Raw genomic sequence first — 18,753 nt, 5'->3', positions numbered from 1 at the left:
ATGGAAGATAAAATTCATATGATCATCTCAATACATGCAGAAAAAAATTTTTTTGACAAAATATAACCTCCTTCCATGATGAAAGCTCTCAACAAATTGAGTGTAGAAGGAATGTACCTCAACATTATAAAGCCATGTGTGACAAGCCTACACCTAATATTATGCTTAATGGTAGAAGCTTGAAAGCTTTTTCTCTAAGATCAGGAATAAGACGTGTGCCCACTCTCACTAGTCCTATTTAACATAGTACTGGGAAGTCCTAGTCAGAACAGTCAGGCAAGAAAAAGAAATGCAAAATATTTAAATCAGGAGGGAAGTAAAATTGTCTCTGTTTACAGTTTATATGATTTTATATGTAGAAAAACCTAAAGGTATCATTGAAAAACTATTAGAATGAACCAATTCAGTGAAGTTGCAGAATGCAAAATCAACATACAGAAATCAGTTGTGTTTCTATCCATGAACAGCAAATATCTAAAAAAGAAATAAAGCAATCCCATTCACAGTAGTAGCATCAAAACTCAATAAAATGCTTAGGAATAAATTTAACCAGGGAGGTGAAACATCTAGACATTGAAAACTCTAAGACATTCCTGAAAGGAGTTGAAGAATACACAAATAAATGGAAAGATATTCCATGTTCATGGATTAGAATTAACATTATCAGTGTCCATACTACCCAAAACCATTTATAGATTCAATGCAATGTCAAAATCCCAATAGCACTTTTCACAGAAATAGAAAAAACAATTCTAAAGTTCACATGGAATTACAAACAACCCCAAATAGCTAAAACAATCCTGAGAATGAAGAACAAAGCTGAAGGTATCACGTGTCCTGGTTTCAAACTATATCACAAAGCTATAGTAACCAAACAGTATGCTATTGACATAAAAATAGATAAACGGGGGGTGCCTGGGTGGCGCAGTCGGTTAAGCGTCCGACTTCAGCCAGGTCACGATCTCGCGGTCCGTGAGTTCGAGCCCCGCGTCAGGCTCTGGGCTGATGGCTCGGAGCCTGGAGCCTGTTTCCAATTCTGTGTCTCCCTCTCTCTCTGCCCCTCCCCCGTTCATGCTCTGTCTCTCTCTGTCCCAAAATAAATAAAAAAATAAATAAAAAATAAAAAAAAATAAATAAACGGAATAGAATCAAACATACAGAAATAAACCTTGCACTTACTATGGTTTGACAAGAGAGGCAAGAATACTCAGTGGAGAAAAGACAGTCTCTTCAATAAATGCTGTTGGGAAAACTGGATAATGACATTCAAAAGAATGAAACTGGACCCCTATCTTATACCACTCACAAAAATTAACTCAAAATGTAGTAGTAATTTAAATGTATGACCCAAAACAGTAAAACTTCTAAAAGAAAACATAGGGGAAAAGGTACTTGACATTGTCCTTGGCAATGATTTCTTTGGACATGACACTGGGAGCACAGACAACAGCAATAAAAATAAGTAAGTAGAACTATATCAAATTCAAAAGCTTCTGCACAGCAAAAGAAATAATCAAAAACTGAAAAGGCAGCCTATGAAATGGGAGAAAATATATGTTGTTTTTTAATTTTTAAAAAAATGTTTTATTTTAATTTTGAGAGTGAGTGGGCAAGGGGAAAAGAGAGAGGGAGACATAGAATCCGAAGCAGGGTCCAGACTCTGAGCTGTCAGCACAGGGCTCAGACCCATGAACTGTGGGATCATGACCTGAAGCACAGTCAGACACTTAACTGACTGAGCCACCGAGGCACCCCAAATATTTGTAAACCATCTATCTGAAAAGGAATTAATATCCAAAATATGTAAGGCACTCATTCAAATCAGTAGCAAAAAGCCACAAACAACATGATTTAAAAATGACCCACACAGACATTTTTCCAAGAAGACATACAAATGGCTAACAGGTACTTGGAAAGAGCGTCATGTTTTAGTGAACCAGATTCCTCAGTGTTCTTTACATTATTTTGTTTGTTTGGTTAGGCTGTGTTGTACCAAATATATACCCAAAAGAATGTCTTATAGAGAAATTTCATCAGCTGTATTGGGAAAGCGTCAGTGACTTCTTTAAGTATATTAAGAATATTCTTTGCCTCAAAAAAAAGTCTAAAAAAAAAAGAATATTCTCAGCCTCATCTGTAATCAATTTTGGTTTAGCTATATATGATCTTCATTTGTAATAAGCGTTCAGGGACTTCTTTAGGTCCCCAGGTTCCCTTAGTGAGCTCTAAACATTCTTCTTTTCTCCTTTAGAGGCAAGACCCTGTGTCCTGGGATGCAACCTTTGTGAATATTTCCAGAAGTGTCCTGAAGACCAGATATACCCTGTTGCCATATCTCTACACCCTGATGCACATGGCCCACACGGAGGGCAGCACTGTCGTCCGGCCTCTTCTCCATGAGTGAGTGTCAGACGGAATCCCAATGACTAACGAATAATGTCATTCTATGTAGTGGCTCCTGAAGAAAAAATTTCCTCCAAATTAAGTTAAAGACACAGTTGCCCTTTGCCATAAGCTTTCTGGGACAGACCATACATTATAATTCCTTTTAGCACAGTGTCAGTCATGCACTAGGTCCTTGACAAAAGGCTACTGAATGAAAAAAATTCAAAGTGATACAGTACAACACAGAATAATTTCTTTCTAAGTTGGGCCTATGAAAACCTACCTATCTTTTGTAGCCGCTCAGGTCACAAGACAAGGCCAGATGTGAGGGCTGAAGATGTGAGGGCTGAAGGCCGTTCTTGCATTTAAAACATGCCATGGTTAAGAAACATGGAGGTATTGATAGGTGAGAACATGTCTAAGTTCATCCATTTCTGGGGTTTGAAGAACATGATAGAGAGAAAGTAAGTATACAGCTGGTTAAGGGAGACATAGGGAAAGAGTAAAGGAAGACGAAGAACGCAGCTGGATTTCTGACTTGGGTCTGAACTTGAGGAGTTTTCTTCAGGGTCTTGGCCTGAAGCCCTGTTGGGTTCCTGATTGTGGTACCTTGGTTTCTCTTTCCAGGTTCGTGTCAGACCGGGTGACCTGGGATGTGGACCGTCAGTTTCTGCTGGGCCCAGCCTTCCTGGTCAGCCCTGTCCTGGAGGCTGTGAGTACGGAGGCGTCTGATGACTAGAGAATTACAGCTCTGAGACCCAGTGACTAGAGGCAACAAAAGAGGACTGGTCTGCTGGGGCTCTTGAGATGTGGTCTCTTACTCCATTAAAACAAATTTTGCACGATTGTTCGTACCATGTGCATAACCTTGTTGCCAGCTAGCCCTTCGCTTCCTTCTGTAAGACATCCTCAGGAAGCAAAAGCCATATTTCACTTTTTCTATCGATGTATGTAGGCTTCTGGTTAAAATACCAGCCAATTGCATTCTCCCCAAAACTTACTGCACTAATCAGAATCCCTGAAGTACTGGTACCATAAAATCTACAAACATTTTTTTCTGCCCAAGACCCAACCTCAATTTATCTCTTTAGAGAGAATATGGGGTGACTGTATAAGCAGATGATTTTTCCCCACAGTCCTGATCCCAAAGGGCTTTATGGAAACTGCCAGTCTGAGGCAGGCAAATCTCCCATTTGGGAAGAAGGGAGGGAAGAAAGGTTTCCCCAACATTGCTGGTCTCTAAAAAGATGAGCACGTTGGTCCAAGGCCACCACTATTGTTTTGATCCTTTTACTGTACAAATTGGTACCTTGCCCAAGCCTTGTTTGTGTTTAATTTTAGAATGCCCGAAACGTCACTGCATATTTCCCCAGAGCCCGCTGGTATGATTACTACACGGTAAGTTTTTCTGATGATTTATACAATTTGGGGAAAATGGTAGAGTGCACAGGCTTTAGAATCTGATAGCCCACTGGTCGAATTCTGGTGCTATAACTCATTTGATGTATGATCTTGGACAAGTCACTTTTAACCTTGCAGCCTCAATTTTTTTTCACCTCCAAATTGGATAAGAGCAGTCTCCTCACAGAATTGCTATAAAATAATTTATTTTGTGAGTGTTCTTTATGTGTGAGTTTTTATCTTCCTCTATACCACAATGGAGTGTACAATGAAGACACTAGAAGACACTTGAAATTGTTCTGTAAACTGTAGTTTTTGTTCATATCATTCCTTACGGGACTGTCAGTTCATATGTATGGGGCTTTTCCTCTCTGTCTTTTTATTAAATGTCTCCGTCTATAGCACAGATGCTCAAGGAGTTGTTAAATATAATCTCCCGCGGTAAGCATAGTCTTAGGCAGTGTGTAAAATGCACGTGGAGGTACGGGACCCAACCGTTGTGTGTGGAAGCAACACAAGTGCATTCTGAAATGCAAGATGAACACGTCATTCTCTGTCCTAGAACATCTGCAGGCTAGTCTGAGCCCAGGAGACTCAGCTGGGAAAATGGGGCCTTTCAAAGCAACCTCAGGGCCGTTTACTCCCATGGGAACACAAGTCAGGCTTCGATTCTTGAGGAAAATCAAAAGAGGCGTTTCCTCTCCTTGTAACCGGCTCTACCTTCTGACTTTTCTGCAGAGAGCAAAGCAGAGGGCTCGAAATACAGCAAAAGGGGAACAGCAGGAGGGCAAGAGGTGGAACACACTCTGGTTCTTTCAGTCAGGGCTTTGCAGTGGGATTAGGTGAAAACCGTACAAGGACAATGGAAGTCGTCCTCCTCCTCTCTGTTTCATGGAGCCCCGAGTCCTGACACTCACCCCACCACACACACATTTTTTTTTTCTGGGCTGGATCTGTCCTCTTCTGAATGGCCCTACATTAGGACTCTGCTATGTGCTTCCCAACCAGGGCTTTCTAGGAGGGAACAGCCAACTGTTTTTAAGTGACCTAGCCCTTGTCCTGAATTTGCATGTTGACTGCCCCATTCACTGACAGTCCGTGATTCTGAGTACAGTGAGGTTCCCTGGTGCAGCAAGTGAGGTGCCTGGGCATGAAGTTTAAAAAGGTACTCCTTCTTAAGGCTGAGCCGGCATTTGCATGACCCTGAGAGTGAGCACTGCCTTAAATCATGCACCTTAGGCACCTCGCTTATTTCATTCTAGTCCCAGCCTGGCCCAGGTGCAAGCCACCCTACTGAGCTCCAGGTATCGGAATACTGGAACAGTTTCCCCACGGAGTTCACCACCTAACCTGGAGCTGATATTTGTGTGTCTTGAACAATAGTGCTTATGTACATAATCGTATGTACTATATGAAAGAAACTGATGTGTGAGACCTAACAGAGGATGGTGTCCTGGGATTGTTGATTTTATACGTGGCTTTTAAATAAAAGAGCTTTGGTTGAGGAAAGAAAGGAAAAAAAAAAACCACTTAGGAAGCCACAGATTGATGGGGCAAGCCATTTGGAAAAAAAAAGTAAGTTTTGATGTTAAATTCAAATGAAGATTCCATGGTTGGGATTAATGGAGAAATGTCTTCTTAGTTAATCTCCACACATTTCGGTGACTACTTTTGTAAAAGAGCAGAGGTTGGCAAACTACCACCCACAGCCAAATCAGATTCATACCTGTTTTTATAAATCATTTTATTAGAACATAGTCATGAACATTTGTTCACTTATTGTCCACAATAACTGTGCTCACAATACAACAGCAGAGTCCAGTGGTTTCACTGGAGACCTTCTGGCCTGTAAAGCCTAAAACACTTACTATCTGGTCCTTCATAGACAAAGTTTGCTGATTCCAGTTCTAGAGGACATACGTACACTATGAGACCTAGTCTACCATCTGATCATTTCCTTTCCTGTGAAAAGGAACAAATTAATTATTCAGTATAAGGAGCAGTGTGGAATGTTAAAACATGGCATCAGAATTTAGAAGAAGAGGTGTAGATGTACTGGTTAAAGAATGAAAGTCCCCTGGGGGAATATAAGATTGAAAAGGTACCTTGAAAGATATATAAGGTGCCAAAAATACATTAGGAAAGTAGAAACACCTCTACTGGTAAAAAGCCAAACACTGGAGAAGGTCAAGCACTGGAATATGGAAAGTGAAATTCACCATTCTCCCTATCTTCCAACCCTTGGCCCCCCTTCTAAAGCTAACCCCCATTAACAATCTGTTATATATCTTTGCTGATAAAAATTTGTACATAGACTAGCATTGCGTATTCTTTTTGTATTTACACAAGTAGTGTCTTACTGTACATGCTGTTCGGCTCCTTGATTAGTTCACTGAATAATATTTTGTAAAGATCTTTGTATATCAAAGGACTTTGAACTTGAACTCTTTGAATGTGAAGCTCTCCCCCCCACCTCCTTTTTTAAGCAACTTTATTATATTCCACTTACGGAATCATTTAGCAAACCCCTTGTGTTCTTGTTTTCTTTTTCTAAATAATGGTGCAAGGCTGCAGGAAACACCATTGTATCTGTATCTCTAAGTTTTTGTCAGTAGGATTTCTGGCATTTAAAAATTTGACAGATATTGGCAGATTGCTTTCCAGAAAGGTTTTATCAGCACCCAGTCCCACTGACAGTTTACTGAAGTGCCAGGTAAAGATATTTAATATTTTAAAAGATGAAGAGGAAGGATGTTTTTACAGATGCTAGCAAAAGCATGGAAGAGGCTTGCACTTGGCAAATAAGAATGGGGACTTGGGGCACCTGGGTGGCTCAGTCGGTTAAGCATCAGACTCTTGATCTCGGCTCAGGTCACGATCTCACAGTTTGTGAGTTTGAGCCCCGCATCGCGCTCTGAGCTGATGGCGCAGAGCCTGCTTAGGATTCTGTCTCTCCTCTCTGCCCCTCCCCTGCTTGTGCTCTCTTTCTCTCTCTCAAAATAAATAAATAAACTTAAAAGAAATTAAAAAAAAAAAAAGAATGGAGATTCAGGTCCCCCACTTGGAGCAGATGATTCAAGCACATCCTATTTCTGAACTAGGCTCCTTTGTTGTCACACAGGTTATTGTATGCTTAAATGAGGCAGGAGTTCAAGTGTAATTCATGCGATTCCAGTTTCTGGAGTTAGCCTAAGGCTCTGTCTCTTTCATTCAACAGAACTCTTCGTTAGCCTGAATTTCCATCTTGTGTATCCAAGGGTTCCATCTTACCTACCCTAGCATGGGCTCCACCTGGTAGTCATCTGAATTTCCAGATGGAGAAGATGCTTAATACAAGAATCCTCAAAGTAAACTGGCAACTTTCAGAAACAATTTACATTCCTACCAGCACTTAATGAGAGTGTTCATCTCCCTACATCTTTGTTGGGTTTGACTATTAGGTGTTTGGTTTTTTTTTAATCTTCATATTCATCTTTGTATCACTCTTGGAGGCAATGTGGTTCCTAATGCTCATCATTGATTTGATTTGTGATTATCCTTGACAGGCTATTTATATTTCTGGGACCATTACTATTCTTTTACCAGTTTCTTATTAAGATATTTAAACTATTCACACTGATTTGAAAAGATCTTTAGATATTTAAGTCAATAACACTTTGCTATATTCATTGGAAATATTTTTCCACTTTGTCATTTGCTTTTTTAAAAATTTTTTTTTCAACGTTTATTTATTTTTGGGATAGAGAGAGACAGAGCATGAACAGGGGAGGGGCAGAGAGAGAGGGAGACACAGAATGGGAAACAGGCTCCAGGCTCTGAGCCATCAGCCCAGAGCCTGACGCGGGGCTCGAACTCACGGACCGCGAGATCGTGACCTGGCTGAAGTCGGACGCTTAACCGACTGCGCCACCCAGGCGCCCCTGTCATTTGCTTTTTAATTGTTTCTAACTTTAGATAGAAATTTTAACGTTTACATCATCAAATTAATGTTTTCAGTCACTGGAAAGAATTTATCAATAAAGGTCAGGATATAACTTTTTTCCCTTCCAAATTGCCAAATTTACCAATATTTTTGCTTTGCTAGACTCATGTTGTCATGCACTGCTCTTTTTTTTTTTTACACATCTCCAAATATGTATCCTCTTTAATGCTAATGAGATTATACACAGAGATATAATGAACACATCGGTTTGCGTTTACACATTACATTTTTAGAGTTTAAGATTTCCCTTTACTATCTTTGATATGTTCATTTATGAATTGTTTATTCTGTCAGTCCTGAGCATTGTTAAGGACTGCATATTTAGACTACAGTTTGATATTTGTTAGACTAACATGCCATCCTTTTTCAGAAATGTTTTTGATTGCTATTTTTATATATTCTGCCAGATAACACTAAAACTATTTTATCAATCCAGAAAATAGAAATAAACTTGCACTACATGATATGATATGTGATATCATACATATCATCATACATATTATATAGTATATTAATATTTTATGTATGGGAAGAAATGAAAAAGTTACAGATTTATTCCTAGAGTGTATATATTGTTACCAAAAAAACATGTCCAAGAATGTTTCATAGCATTATTTGTAAACTAGCAAACAACTGGAAATAAACCAAATGATTAATAGTAAAGTAGATAAATAGATTATATTCTATTTTTAAAAGGAATACTATAGGTCAGTATAAGTAATGAACTATTGCCACACAAGTGAAAATGATGAATATCACAAACATAAGATTGAGCACAAAGAGCCAGATACAGGAAAGTTAAAGCATATATGAAATATAAGTGCAAAAACAGGCAAAAGTGACAGAAATCAGAGTAGTAGCTGCCTTTGGTGTGATTATGAGAGGGAATGAGAAAGCCTCTGGGGTGCTGGTATATTCACCTCTTGATCTAGTTGGTGGCTTAAGGGGTGTATTCACTGGTAAAATTGTACTGAGCTATATATACTTATGTTATTTCAAAGCTTAATGAGAAAATTTACATCCTCAGAGAGATAAGAAGATATACTGAAAACAAGAAAGCATGCTATAAGAAAAGGCATACTAACAACAGCTTGGAAATTAAAGGCATGATGCAGACATTTTAAATTTTGTTTAAAAACAAATTATAATAGCACCTACCCAGAAAATAGGACAAAAAAGCAAAGAGAAGAAAAGCAGGAGAGAAAACATAAGGAAGTTCCACTTAGCTTATAACTACCACTTTTTGCACGATTTTTTTGTTCTGTCCAATGGAACTTGGGAATTAGCAAATGCCTTGAATGAAAGATAGGTGAAGAATGTAAGACTCCTGGGGGGCCTGGGGACATCAGTCAGTTAAGCATCTGACTTTGGCTCAGGTCATGATCTCATAGGTTATGATCTCGTGGTTTCTAACTTTGAGCCCCACATCAGGCTCTCTGTTGTCAGTACAAAGTCTGTTTCAGATCCTCTGCCTCCCTCTCTCTCTGCTCCTCCCCTGCTTTCCCTCTCTCTCTCTCTCTCAAAAAATAAATAAATATTTTTTTTTAATATGAGACTCCTATCTTGGGGGATGGTTCCCATTTCTCCAGGAACATGACTCCTATCATAGCAGCCTTGGTAGCTATGAATTCCCGTCCCTGCACTGTCCCATCTGTATTCATCTGACTAGCAGAAGCAACAGGCACCCCTTACTGCTTGGCCTTTAGGCCTGGCTTGTTTTGTGAAGTGGCAGGTGCCTTGAGGCAGGAAAGGTTGATGTGCTTCAGTAAGGCTGGGCCTTCATCTGCACTGACTCTTAGGTTCTCCAAATAAGCTACAAAAACCGGCACTTTCCACCTCCTTCTAGAGTTCTTTCCCTGACTCAGGCATGCCTATGTGATTGAGCATGCCGTGAGGTGTCTTCTATCCATTCCCCCTCCTTTCTGTCATACTGGACACTGTAGTTTGTAGACTTGATTCAGGAGAGGGGGAGGCATGGGACTATTCTGCCTTGTCTTCTTGATTACCTGGTCACCTATTTTTATGAAGCTTAAGACCAGGCAGTGTGTACGAATTAAAGTTTTTATCTACTTGTGGCCATTGTCTTTGTTTACAGCGTAGAACATATGTTGGGTTTTTAACACCGTGCTTCTCCAGCATAATCAATGACTATGCAGTTGATGTAGATTCCCCTGTGCAAAGGCATTTGGGTTGTCTGTTCTTATTTTAATAGGGCTGCTTTTAAATTTTATCTTACAGCGGTTATCTTAATGGATATTTAAACAGGAATTCCTTACACTAGCCTGGTCAGAAGCCATCTACAGGAAAGTAGACAAGCTGGTGACACACTGGGTCTTAGGAATGTAATCATGAGATTAAAATCACATCATATTTACATCATGTGTGGTAGAAGGGAAATACCGTGGAGAGAAGTAAAGCTCGGACAGCTTTACATATGTCGAGTTTCACTTGACGGTGGGATAATCAATGGAGGAAATGTCCAGTGTTCATAAGATATCAGAGTGAAATGTCGTTAGAGATCATATAATCGAATTTTCTCACGTTACCAGTGAGAAACCTAAAGAAGCCCAGAGACGTGGGGCTGGAATTTTATTAAATCCTGTGGACTTTGGAGTCCTGAGGCAGGCCCGTGAAGCAGAGTCCGCCCCAGGGAGCATGGCACCCGTCACCGTGCGTCCTCTTGACCACCTACCTCTAGAGTTCCTACAGGCTGAATATGTCCAAAATGAACATAGGGGACCAGATGGAGGAGTGTTATGGTAGCTTTCCTCCTTACCTTTAAAATAGCAGTTATCAAATGGGGGTGTTTTGTCATGGGGACATTTGGCAATGTCTGGAGACCTTTAGATTGTCACGTGTGGTGGTGGGGCAGGGGGCATCTAGTGGATAGTCAGAGGTAAGCGTCTGAAAAGCATAGGACAGCCCCCACAGCAAAGAATTATCTGGCCCCAAATGTCCACAGTGCTGGAGCTGGGAAGCCCTGCCTGAGGTGGAAGAAATGTGGAAGGCTGGCTTCTTAGAAACCGAGCCTGGCTCAGAGTAAGAGAGCCCTGCCACACAGGAGGCAGGATGAAAACGTTAAACATAAAGGAAGTTGTAGCGAGTTAAAGATAAGGATTTGTAAAGTGAGTCAGCTCCATTTAATACTATGTGTCAAGTAGGGGTCAAGGTGTCAGTTAGGTTGGTGGGGTGGGGAGTGGAGGCAGTGAAAGGAGACAGAGCGGGGACAAAGTGAAAGGGAAGGTCTAGAAATGCCATTGCAAGGTGTGTGTCGGGAGCCAACCAGAAATAAGTAGGAGGATCGCTCAGCCGCTCCTGGCAGTGCTCTCTGGCACAGAAACAGGATGTGGGGGACGTAGGCAGAGATCCACGCTAGGATCTCTTGTCCTAAGTACAGTAGAAACCCCGAAAGACATGGGGTCCTGCGGCGATGTTGTAGCAGCCGTGCAAGAGTCCACTCAGTAGCTGAGTGAATGTCAAAAAGTGTAATAGCAGCTGTGTGCTGAAGGGTCACGGACAGACAGCAAGTTCGGGAAAGCGGGCAAGACGTCGGGTAAATGCATCGTTGAGGGAGATCTGTTCACTCCCTCATCCTGTCTTACCTTCCTCTGGCCCTCAGGGTGTGGACATCAAAGCAAGGGGAGAATGGAAGGCCTTGCTGGCCCCTCTTGACCACATTAATCTACACGTCCGTGGGGGCTTCATCCTGCCCTGGCAAGAGCCTGCACAGAACACCCACTTAAGGTAAATGACACGACAAGGTTTCTCCTTTACCGCCAGTCAGCTCAGGTCCGGGTGAAGCCTGACAATTTGTCTGTAAGCAGTGCCTGATTCATGCTAGTTTTAGAAGACTTTCTGGATCTTAATTGACTCTGCTAAGAAACCTGTTGCTGGAAAATTGTGTAAGCCACATCGCCATTGATGCTTGAGGCATCATATATAGGATTTTAAAATTTTAAATCTAAGTCTATATAATAATTAATAATAGCTAACATCAAATGAATGCTTGCTCTGTGCCTAAAACTCTACTAGTATGGAGGTTTCTGTTTGGAAATTATTTTTCTTAACAAAAGGAGAAAATAAACTCTGTGACGTGAGTACTCTTATCCCCATTTTACAGATGAGCAAAGAGAGGCTTCAGGTGGCTAAGAGATTTACTCAGAGTCACACACTTAATAACTAGTTGAGCAGGAACTAAAATCCATGTCTGCCTGATGTCAAACAAATTCTTAGGTCCATACTCATTTAATTCAAGAAATTCAGTTAAAAACTGAAGAACTTAGGACATTTGTGAGTGGAGCTCACCTTACATGTGCTTAGGAAATTAGGTCATGAAAAGAGAAAGATCACTTCAGGATTTTTCTCACAGATCCAGTGAGTTGGCTTGCAGTTTCTGGCCGTACTTTTAGAGCACTTCTAAAGGAAAATTCCATTCATTCATTCATTCATTCATTCATTCATTCATTCCTGACATAAAGTAAGATAGCCACTGGAGACAGAACTAGAACCAGATGACAAGTCTCTTGAATCCTACTACCCAGTATTTATACCATGAAGCACTTCTGTTAGGCTTCTATGAAAACCCTTGGTTTATGGTTTTGTTTTTAGCTAATGGCTCTTCCTACCCCATTGCAGCCGTCAGAAATTCATTGGCTTCAAGGTTGCCTTGGATGATGAGGGGACTGCTAAAGGTTGGCTCTTCTGGGATGATGGGCAAAGCATTGGTGAGTAAGGGTTGCCTTGGATTCATGTCAATACCACTGACTAGGGGGGCAGGCCTGCTTTTTTTTCTTGTCCATGTTAAAACAATGTTGCATTCTGAAACATGGCCATTTGTTACTTTAAGTGCATAATACACATTGTATATGATCTTTATGCCTCATGTAGAGGAAGCAGAGCTCTGAATGTCTCACCATTACCCAACTGTCCTTATTCACTGTGGGAGATAGCAGTGTAGAAGCCATAGGAAAAGTTTCTTTGTAGCCAACTGAGATAGACTTCCCTATGGTTTATGTTCAAGGCCACATTCCCTAATTACAAGGCTTACTATCCCAATAAGAAAGGCAGTGCCTCTATCAGCTGTGCTATTTATCTGGTGGGATTTTCCATTAGGAGTTTATAGGAATTGGTAAACTCTCGGGAGGAAGGCTCAAGTACCATTAGCTATGTCTAAGCCAATGCTGTCCAGTGCAGTGATGGAAGTAAGTCAGTATCTGTGTTGCCCAATATAGTAGCCATTAGGCACAGGTGACTATTAAGCACTTGAAATGTGACAAGTGCTTCTGAGGAACTGAATTTTTTAATTTTGTTTAATTATAATTCATTTTATTTTAAATAGATATGTATTGTGCGTGGTTACTATCTAGGACAACACAGCTCTAGAGGGTAGCCAGTGCCCCTGGTTGAGTGGTAAGCAAATTAGAAAGAGTCCCGAATATGTGGAAGAGTGAGAAAGCCCCAAAGGTAGGAGGTAGGGTGGGGATACCGATACTAGATATACCGAGCTCATAGTTTCCCAGGACAAAGAAGTCTTTTTTTTTTTTTTTTTTTTTGGTATTCTTTGTTCTCTGGAGATTGCATTGAAAAAATTACCTAATACTCCTCAAGATAAGCTGACCAAGACACCAGTGTTGATGTTTGTGATGGGAGTGTATGTGCATGTATGTACACATATGTGTGCCTCTAGCAGGGGGAATCTGGAAATTCTGAGGTGACCAGGAAGATGTTGGGAATGGTAGACCATGAGTAAGAAACGTGGATTAAGAGTGGTATCAGGGGGCGCCTGGGTGGTGCAGTCGGTTAAGCGTCCGACTTCAGCCAGGTCACGATCTCGCGGTCCGTGAGTTCGAGCCCTGCGTCAGGCTCTGGGCTGATGGCTCAGAGCCTGGAGCCTGTTTCCGATTCTGTGTCTCCCTCTCTCTCTGCCCCTCCCCCGTTCATGCTCTGTCTCTCTCTGTCCCAAAAATAAATAAACATTGAAAAAAAAATTAAAAAAAAAAAAGAGTGGTATCAGGAAAATGCATTATGTGAGGTTACTCTGTTAGATATATTGATATTCATTTCAAACATTTTGGGTATGGGGCACCTGGATGGTTCAGTCAGTTAAGTGTCTGACTATTTCAGCTCAGGTTATGGTCTCATGGTTTGTTGGTTTGAGCCCCAAGTCGGGCTCCGTGCTGACGGTGCAGATTCTCTCTCTCTGTCTCTTTCTGCCCCTCCCTTGCTTGCACACGTGTGCTCTCTCTTTCTCAAAAACCCTTAAAAAAACACATTTTGTGTAAACAGAGTTTGGGGCAAAGTCTGACTAATCTCACAAAATGGAACCCTATAAAGAAGAAAAACAAAATGAAAAACAAAAATCGTCCCTACTTTCTCAACAAGCAAGCAATTAGAATTCAAGAACGTAGCTCCAGATCATGCTTACCTTGTTGCTTATTTGCAGATACCTATGGAAAAGGACTCTATTACCTGGCCAACTTTTCCGCCAGCCAAGTGAGTGCAACTGATACTATGGGGGGTGAACAGAGTTCTGCTGGGTTAGCTGGATGCTGGATATCATAAGGGTACATAGAGTGCCTCCTTGAATCCCTTCACAGCTCATCTCATTAATTTGCGTCTTTTCCTTCCTCTAGACTTCAGATGGACATTTGATATACTCTCAGGAAGTTTTCTGTGATTAAACCATTCATGCTTCATCAGTAATTTATTCCAGTTCACCGAGGCACAGATGGACAGATTGTTTCTGTGTTATCTAGCCCTTCCTTGTTCCTATCTTTCCTTGGAATGGCCTGTATATTTTGTGACTTCTCTACATGTACAATATAGAATGTTCCAGATATATATATATATACACACACACACACATATACACATGTTTATATACATACATCCATATTTATATATGGATATATATACATATATATACATCCATATATACATATATATAAATCCGTATATGTGTATGTGTGTGTGTGTGTGTGTGTGTGTATATATATATATATAAACATACATATCCTGATATATAAAGTTCCTGATAGCTAAGACTCTTTGTCTTCTTAGAGTTCAGGGTGAGTCTAGAGATCCTGCAGGTGCTTAGCCAATGAAAAGTTGAATGGTAGTTGGAAGCAGGAGATAGAGGGCTGAAATCATGGTCTGCTTTATCCAAGGGCACAAGATGGTGACCCTCACAGTGTCTTACTTCGTGGTTTACATTTGTGCCTAAAAAAGAGGTTGAGAAAAATTTAAATGGATTTTTGCCTCTGGTTTCTTTTATTCCCAATTGACAGAATACGATGCAGAGTCATATAATTTTCAACAAATATATCACCGATACAAACCCTTTGAAACTGGGCTACGTGGAGATCTGGGGAGTGGGCAGCGTCTCCATTTCCAGTGTCAGCATCTCTGCGAGCGGCATGGTGATCAGACCCACCTTCACTTATAACCCTGCATCACAGGTTTGTGACCCGTATTTCCCAATCCTGAGACAGCCAGAGCAGTTCCTGCCTACCTCCCTTCCAAACGACCCCCTCTCCTGTAGAGCCGTTTGGGAAGCCCTCCATGTTGAGCGCATCAGCAGTAGACAGCCTGGAGGTGAAGGGAAACTTCCTGACTCATCATCATTGGGAACTGAGAGTCTGGAGCCTTACTTGCCATGTGTGTTTTCTTGTCTGCAAATTTATATAAAGCTTTGTCTTGACTCCTTCACTCCGCCTCAGAGATCTATTTCCCAAACAGCCCAAACTACCATATTTCATCAAATATATGACACCTTCAAAGTTGCCCCATTATTTCATGTACCACGATGAAAAAAAGAGGATTACAGAAGTATGGTGCAATGCTTTAGTATCACTTAAAATTTCTACTTTAAACACATAGAGAGTTTTGCAAACTTTGTTTAAACCAAGATTCCTATCCTTTTAATGTTAGTGATAAGACAGAGGAAAATATTGGGTAGAGACACACGGACATTGATAAATCTGCATCCAGGTAATTTAGATAAGGTAAACTCTGAACGTGAAGAAATATTAGAAATGCCTTAACCAATTTGTATCCCATGTTTTATTATGAAAATTTTATGTAAATATTTTAAATTATCATTTTATTTATTATTATGTAAAATAAAAGTATGCAGCATGAATGGGTTAAGGTATTTCCTCTGTGCTATCAGAGGCACTGGTGATACATCATTTCATAAAACTTCTTCCACTAATATCTATGGAATTTTCTCCAAAGCTAGCAACATATTTTATACAAGTTTTCATCCTAGCACTTTCTTGATCTCACTGTCAGCTGGGATTCATATTCTTTCCTAAAATAATCTTTAAGTGGTCTGTACCATCCATTCATAATACTGGTAATAGCAATGAAATTCATGCTTGCACAGATAATAACAACTGTCACAAGTGCTGCTTAGCTCACAGTAATTCCAAGGCTGTTGATTGCAAGACACATTCTGAGCTCATGAATGTTGTATACATGGAAAATGTGCACCTAAGGATCAATGGAGTGTGGCATTTCCAACACCTAGCCTCACTGGAAATGGGTCTTTCTTCGTGTGCTTGCTTCTCGCCTTTTCCTAGACTTTTTTTCTTTCATAATCCTTCCTAATTAAAAGGCCTGAAACAAAATTTTCCTTCTGTTTTGTATTCTTCATTCATTTCCTCATATTTGCGGCTTTCTTGTTAACCAATTGCCCCAACCTTACCAAGAGCTCATAAAGGACTTTGCCCAACTTTGTTGCTGACCAATGGACTGTTATACAAGCTAACACCTGCACCTGCAGTGACATTTATGGAAAACATTTGCCTAGAAAAAAGCTGAACCATTGGACTTTCACTGGGCAATCTCCAAGTCACTATTGGGGAACAGGAAAAGGAAGATCAAAGGAGCACTGTGTAGAATGGAAATAAGGGCTTCTTCTCCCATTTGTCTATGCCGTTGTGTCTCTGCAGTCATTTGTATTGCGTTATTTAGGGCCTGTTGTCTTTTCCCTATCCCTGAACTAGTTTTGTACTCTAAGGAATCAAGAAACACCCTCCTCACCTGAACATTCGAGGGCTCCCTGACAGCAATGCATTGTGAAAGTAGCAGAGTAGCATGTGGACCATAGCCTTGTACCTGATTTGCTTGAGTGCAGGAAATTTCAATCACCAGATACCCTCTACTTTTCCTTTTGGTTCCCAACAGGTGTTAAGCATTGATATGACCAGCACAGACATCAGCCTCCATAAGTTCGTTTCACTGACGTGGAGAAGCACTCTGAATTTTTAGAGCAAGATACTGATGAACAGCTTTGAAACTACTTATACTTCATGCTCATAAAATTATTGTGTGGTGTTAATTGGCTCATGCCCAGTACGGGTAAAGTATTTTATTAATTTTGTTACGTATTTTGTCTGTGTCTTAGCTCTGTGGGATAGGCCATAGGGAAGTATTGGAAATCTGTGAGTTGTCTGACTGTCCCTGTGTGATTAACATGGTAATGATGGCCCATCACACAATAGCCCCTGAAGAGGCACTGGGTCCATGGTGAAGTTGCACGTATGTGTGTATGTATGTGTGTAATCAGGGAATGGGCCCCACTCTTGCTAAATACGTAAGAAAAAGCTTGCCAGGTCAGTTCCAGGCCCTAGGGTTGACTAAGGCCTCAAGAAAGTATCAAGAAAGAACATCCGTTTGTTGGTTATAGGGAGAAGGGAGCAATAGCATGACATAGGGAAAGGAAAGGTCAGCAGGAAAGGTGAGAGGAAACAGAAGATGGTGATAAAAACAATCCTCACATGTAAGAAGAAAACGCAAAAATCTCAGGAATAGTTAGCCTCATGGGGAGGAGGAAGGAAGGAGCCTACTCACGTGAAAGCGGGGAGATGGGGTGGGGTGGGGGGACACTTAGCATATGGGAAGTGGGGTGAGGATGAGATTTAAGCAGGCAAAGCTGAGGGAGGGTGTTTGAACGTAAAAAATGTAACTTATCTTTGCAGTGGTGTGCTTTGAAATGTGTAAAATTATTTCCTTGCTCTGTGCCTAACATACATAACCACAGTTCACACAAACGCATGCAACTTAAATGCCAGAGAAAAATAAAACAAGCAAATTTACAAGAAATTTTGAACTTTGTGACATTTTTACCTTGGGTAACCTCCCTTTGGGGTTAAGTCTTCTTGTTTGGCAAGCCCTCGTAAGTTGGTCTTGTTCTCCTTGGCATCAGAGTTCCTGGAGTCTAACCGACCAATGGGATGATCAGATCTGTGATTATCCACACTCTGCCTCACACCTCCAGCATTGGGTGTTCATGAGATTGAGGTGTGTGGTAGCATGTACATGAGTGGTTGTTGCTGTTTTACTCATCACAGCAGTTGCTATATCTGGTAAAATGTCAACCGGGAAAAACAGAATTTGCAACACTATGGGTTATAACATGAGATGATTAAAATTTGGGATAAAATAATTACATATTAATGTTCAACAGAGATGTTTACTTTTGGTATTCCTTGAAAATGAGTGTGTTGGAAACGAGTATGTTTACTTCCCTAAGTCTTTCTTTCTCTTTTGTGTTTTAAAACACCAGGAGGCCAGAGTCTGCTTCTGCACTCATGTATCAGTGCCTGTCTAAGGTTAGAGAAAATGGTATTGTTAAATTGGCTTAATGTTCTAATTAGCCAAATAAGGGGCTCTTGGGTGAGGACTTGAGCTAATTATGCAGCTAGAGGAACATGGAAAGATACAATGGGACTTCTTTGATCAGAAATATGGGATGCTCAGGGCACCTGGGTGGCTCACTTGGTTGAGCCTCTGACTCTGATTTCAGCTTTGGTTGTGATCTCATGGTCATGGGATCAAGCCCCCCTCCAGTTCCATGCTGGAGTCTGATTTGGATTCTCTTTATCCCTCTCTCGCTGCTCCTTCTGCCATAAAATATATATATATATATGCCTGGGTGGCTCAGTCAATTGAGTATCCGACCTCAGCTCAGGTCATGATCT

At 40.8% G+C, this 18,753-nt stretch overlaps 1 protein-coding gene across 1 annotated transcript in view; it reads left to right on the top strand.

Moving 5' to 3' along the window:
- Positions 1 to 17,875, top strand: part of MGAM (maltase-glucoamylase) — an 89,873-nt gene extending 71,998 nt beyond the window's left edge. The window contains exons 42-49 of the mRNA XM_086688354.1: positions 2,252 to 2,400; positions 3,013 to 3,097; positions 3,727 to 3,783; positions 11,388 to 11,512; positions 12,404 to 12,492; positions 14,211 to 14,260; positions 15,055 to 15,225; positions 16,958 to 17,875. Of these exons, the coding sequence (XP_086544480.1) occupies positions 2,252 to 2,400; positions 3,013 to 3,097; positions 3,727 to 3,783; positions 11,388 to 11,512; positions 12,404 to 12,492; positions 14,211 to 14,260; positions 15,055 to 15,225; positions 16,958 to 17,041 (810 nt within the window). The 3' untranslated portion in view covers positions 17,042 to 17,875. The remainder of the gene's footprint in view (positions 1 to 2,251; positions 2,401 to 3,012; positions 3,098 to 3,726; positions 3,784 to 11,387; positions 11,513 to 12,403; positions 12,493 to 14,210; positions 14,261 to 15,054; positions 15,226 to 16,957) is intronic.
- Positions 17,876 to 18,753: the final 878 nt, after the last annotated feature.

Source organism: Puma concolor, chromosome A2 (assembly GCF_028749965.1).
Source record: "Puma concolor isolate L17-30 chromosome A2, mPumCon1.1.hap2, whole genome shotgun sequence".
Lineage (NCBI taxonomy): Eukaryota > Metazoa > Chordata > Mammalia > Carnivora > Felidae > Puma > Puma concolor.
The sequence above is the reverse complement of the archived record's forward strand: the minus strand, read 5'-3'. Positions and strand labels throughout refer to the sequence as shown.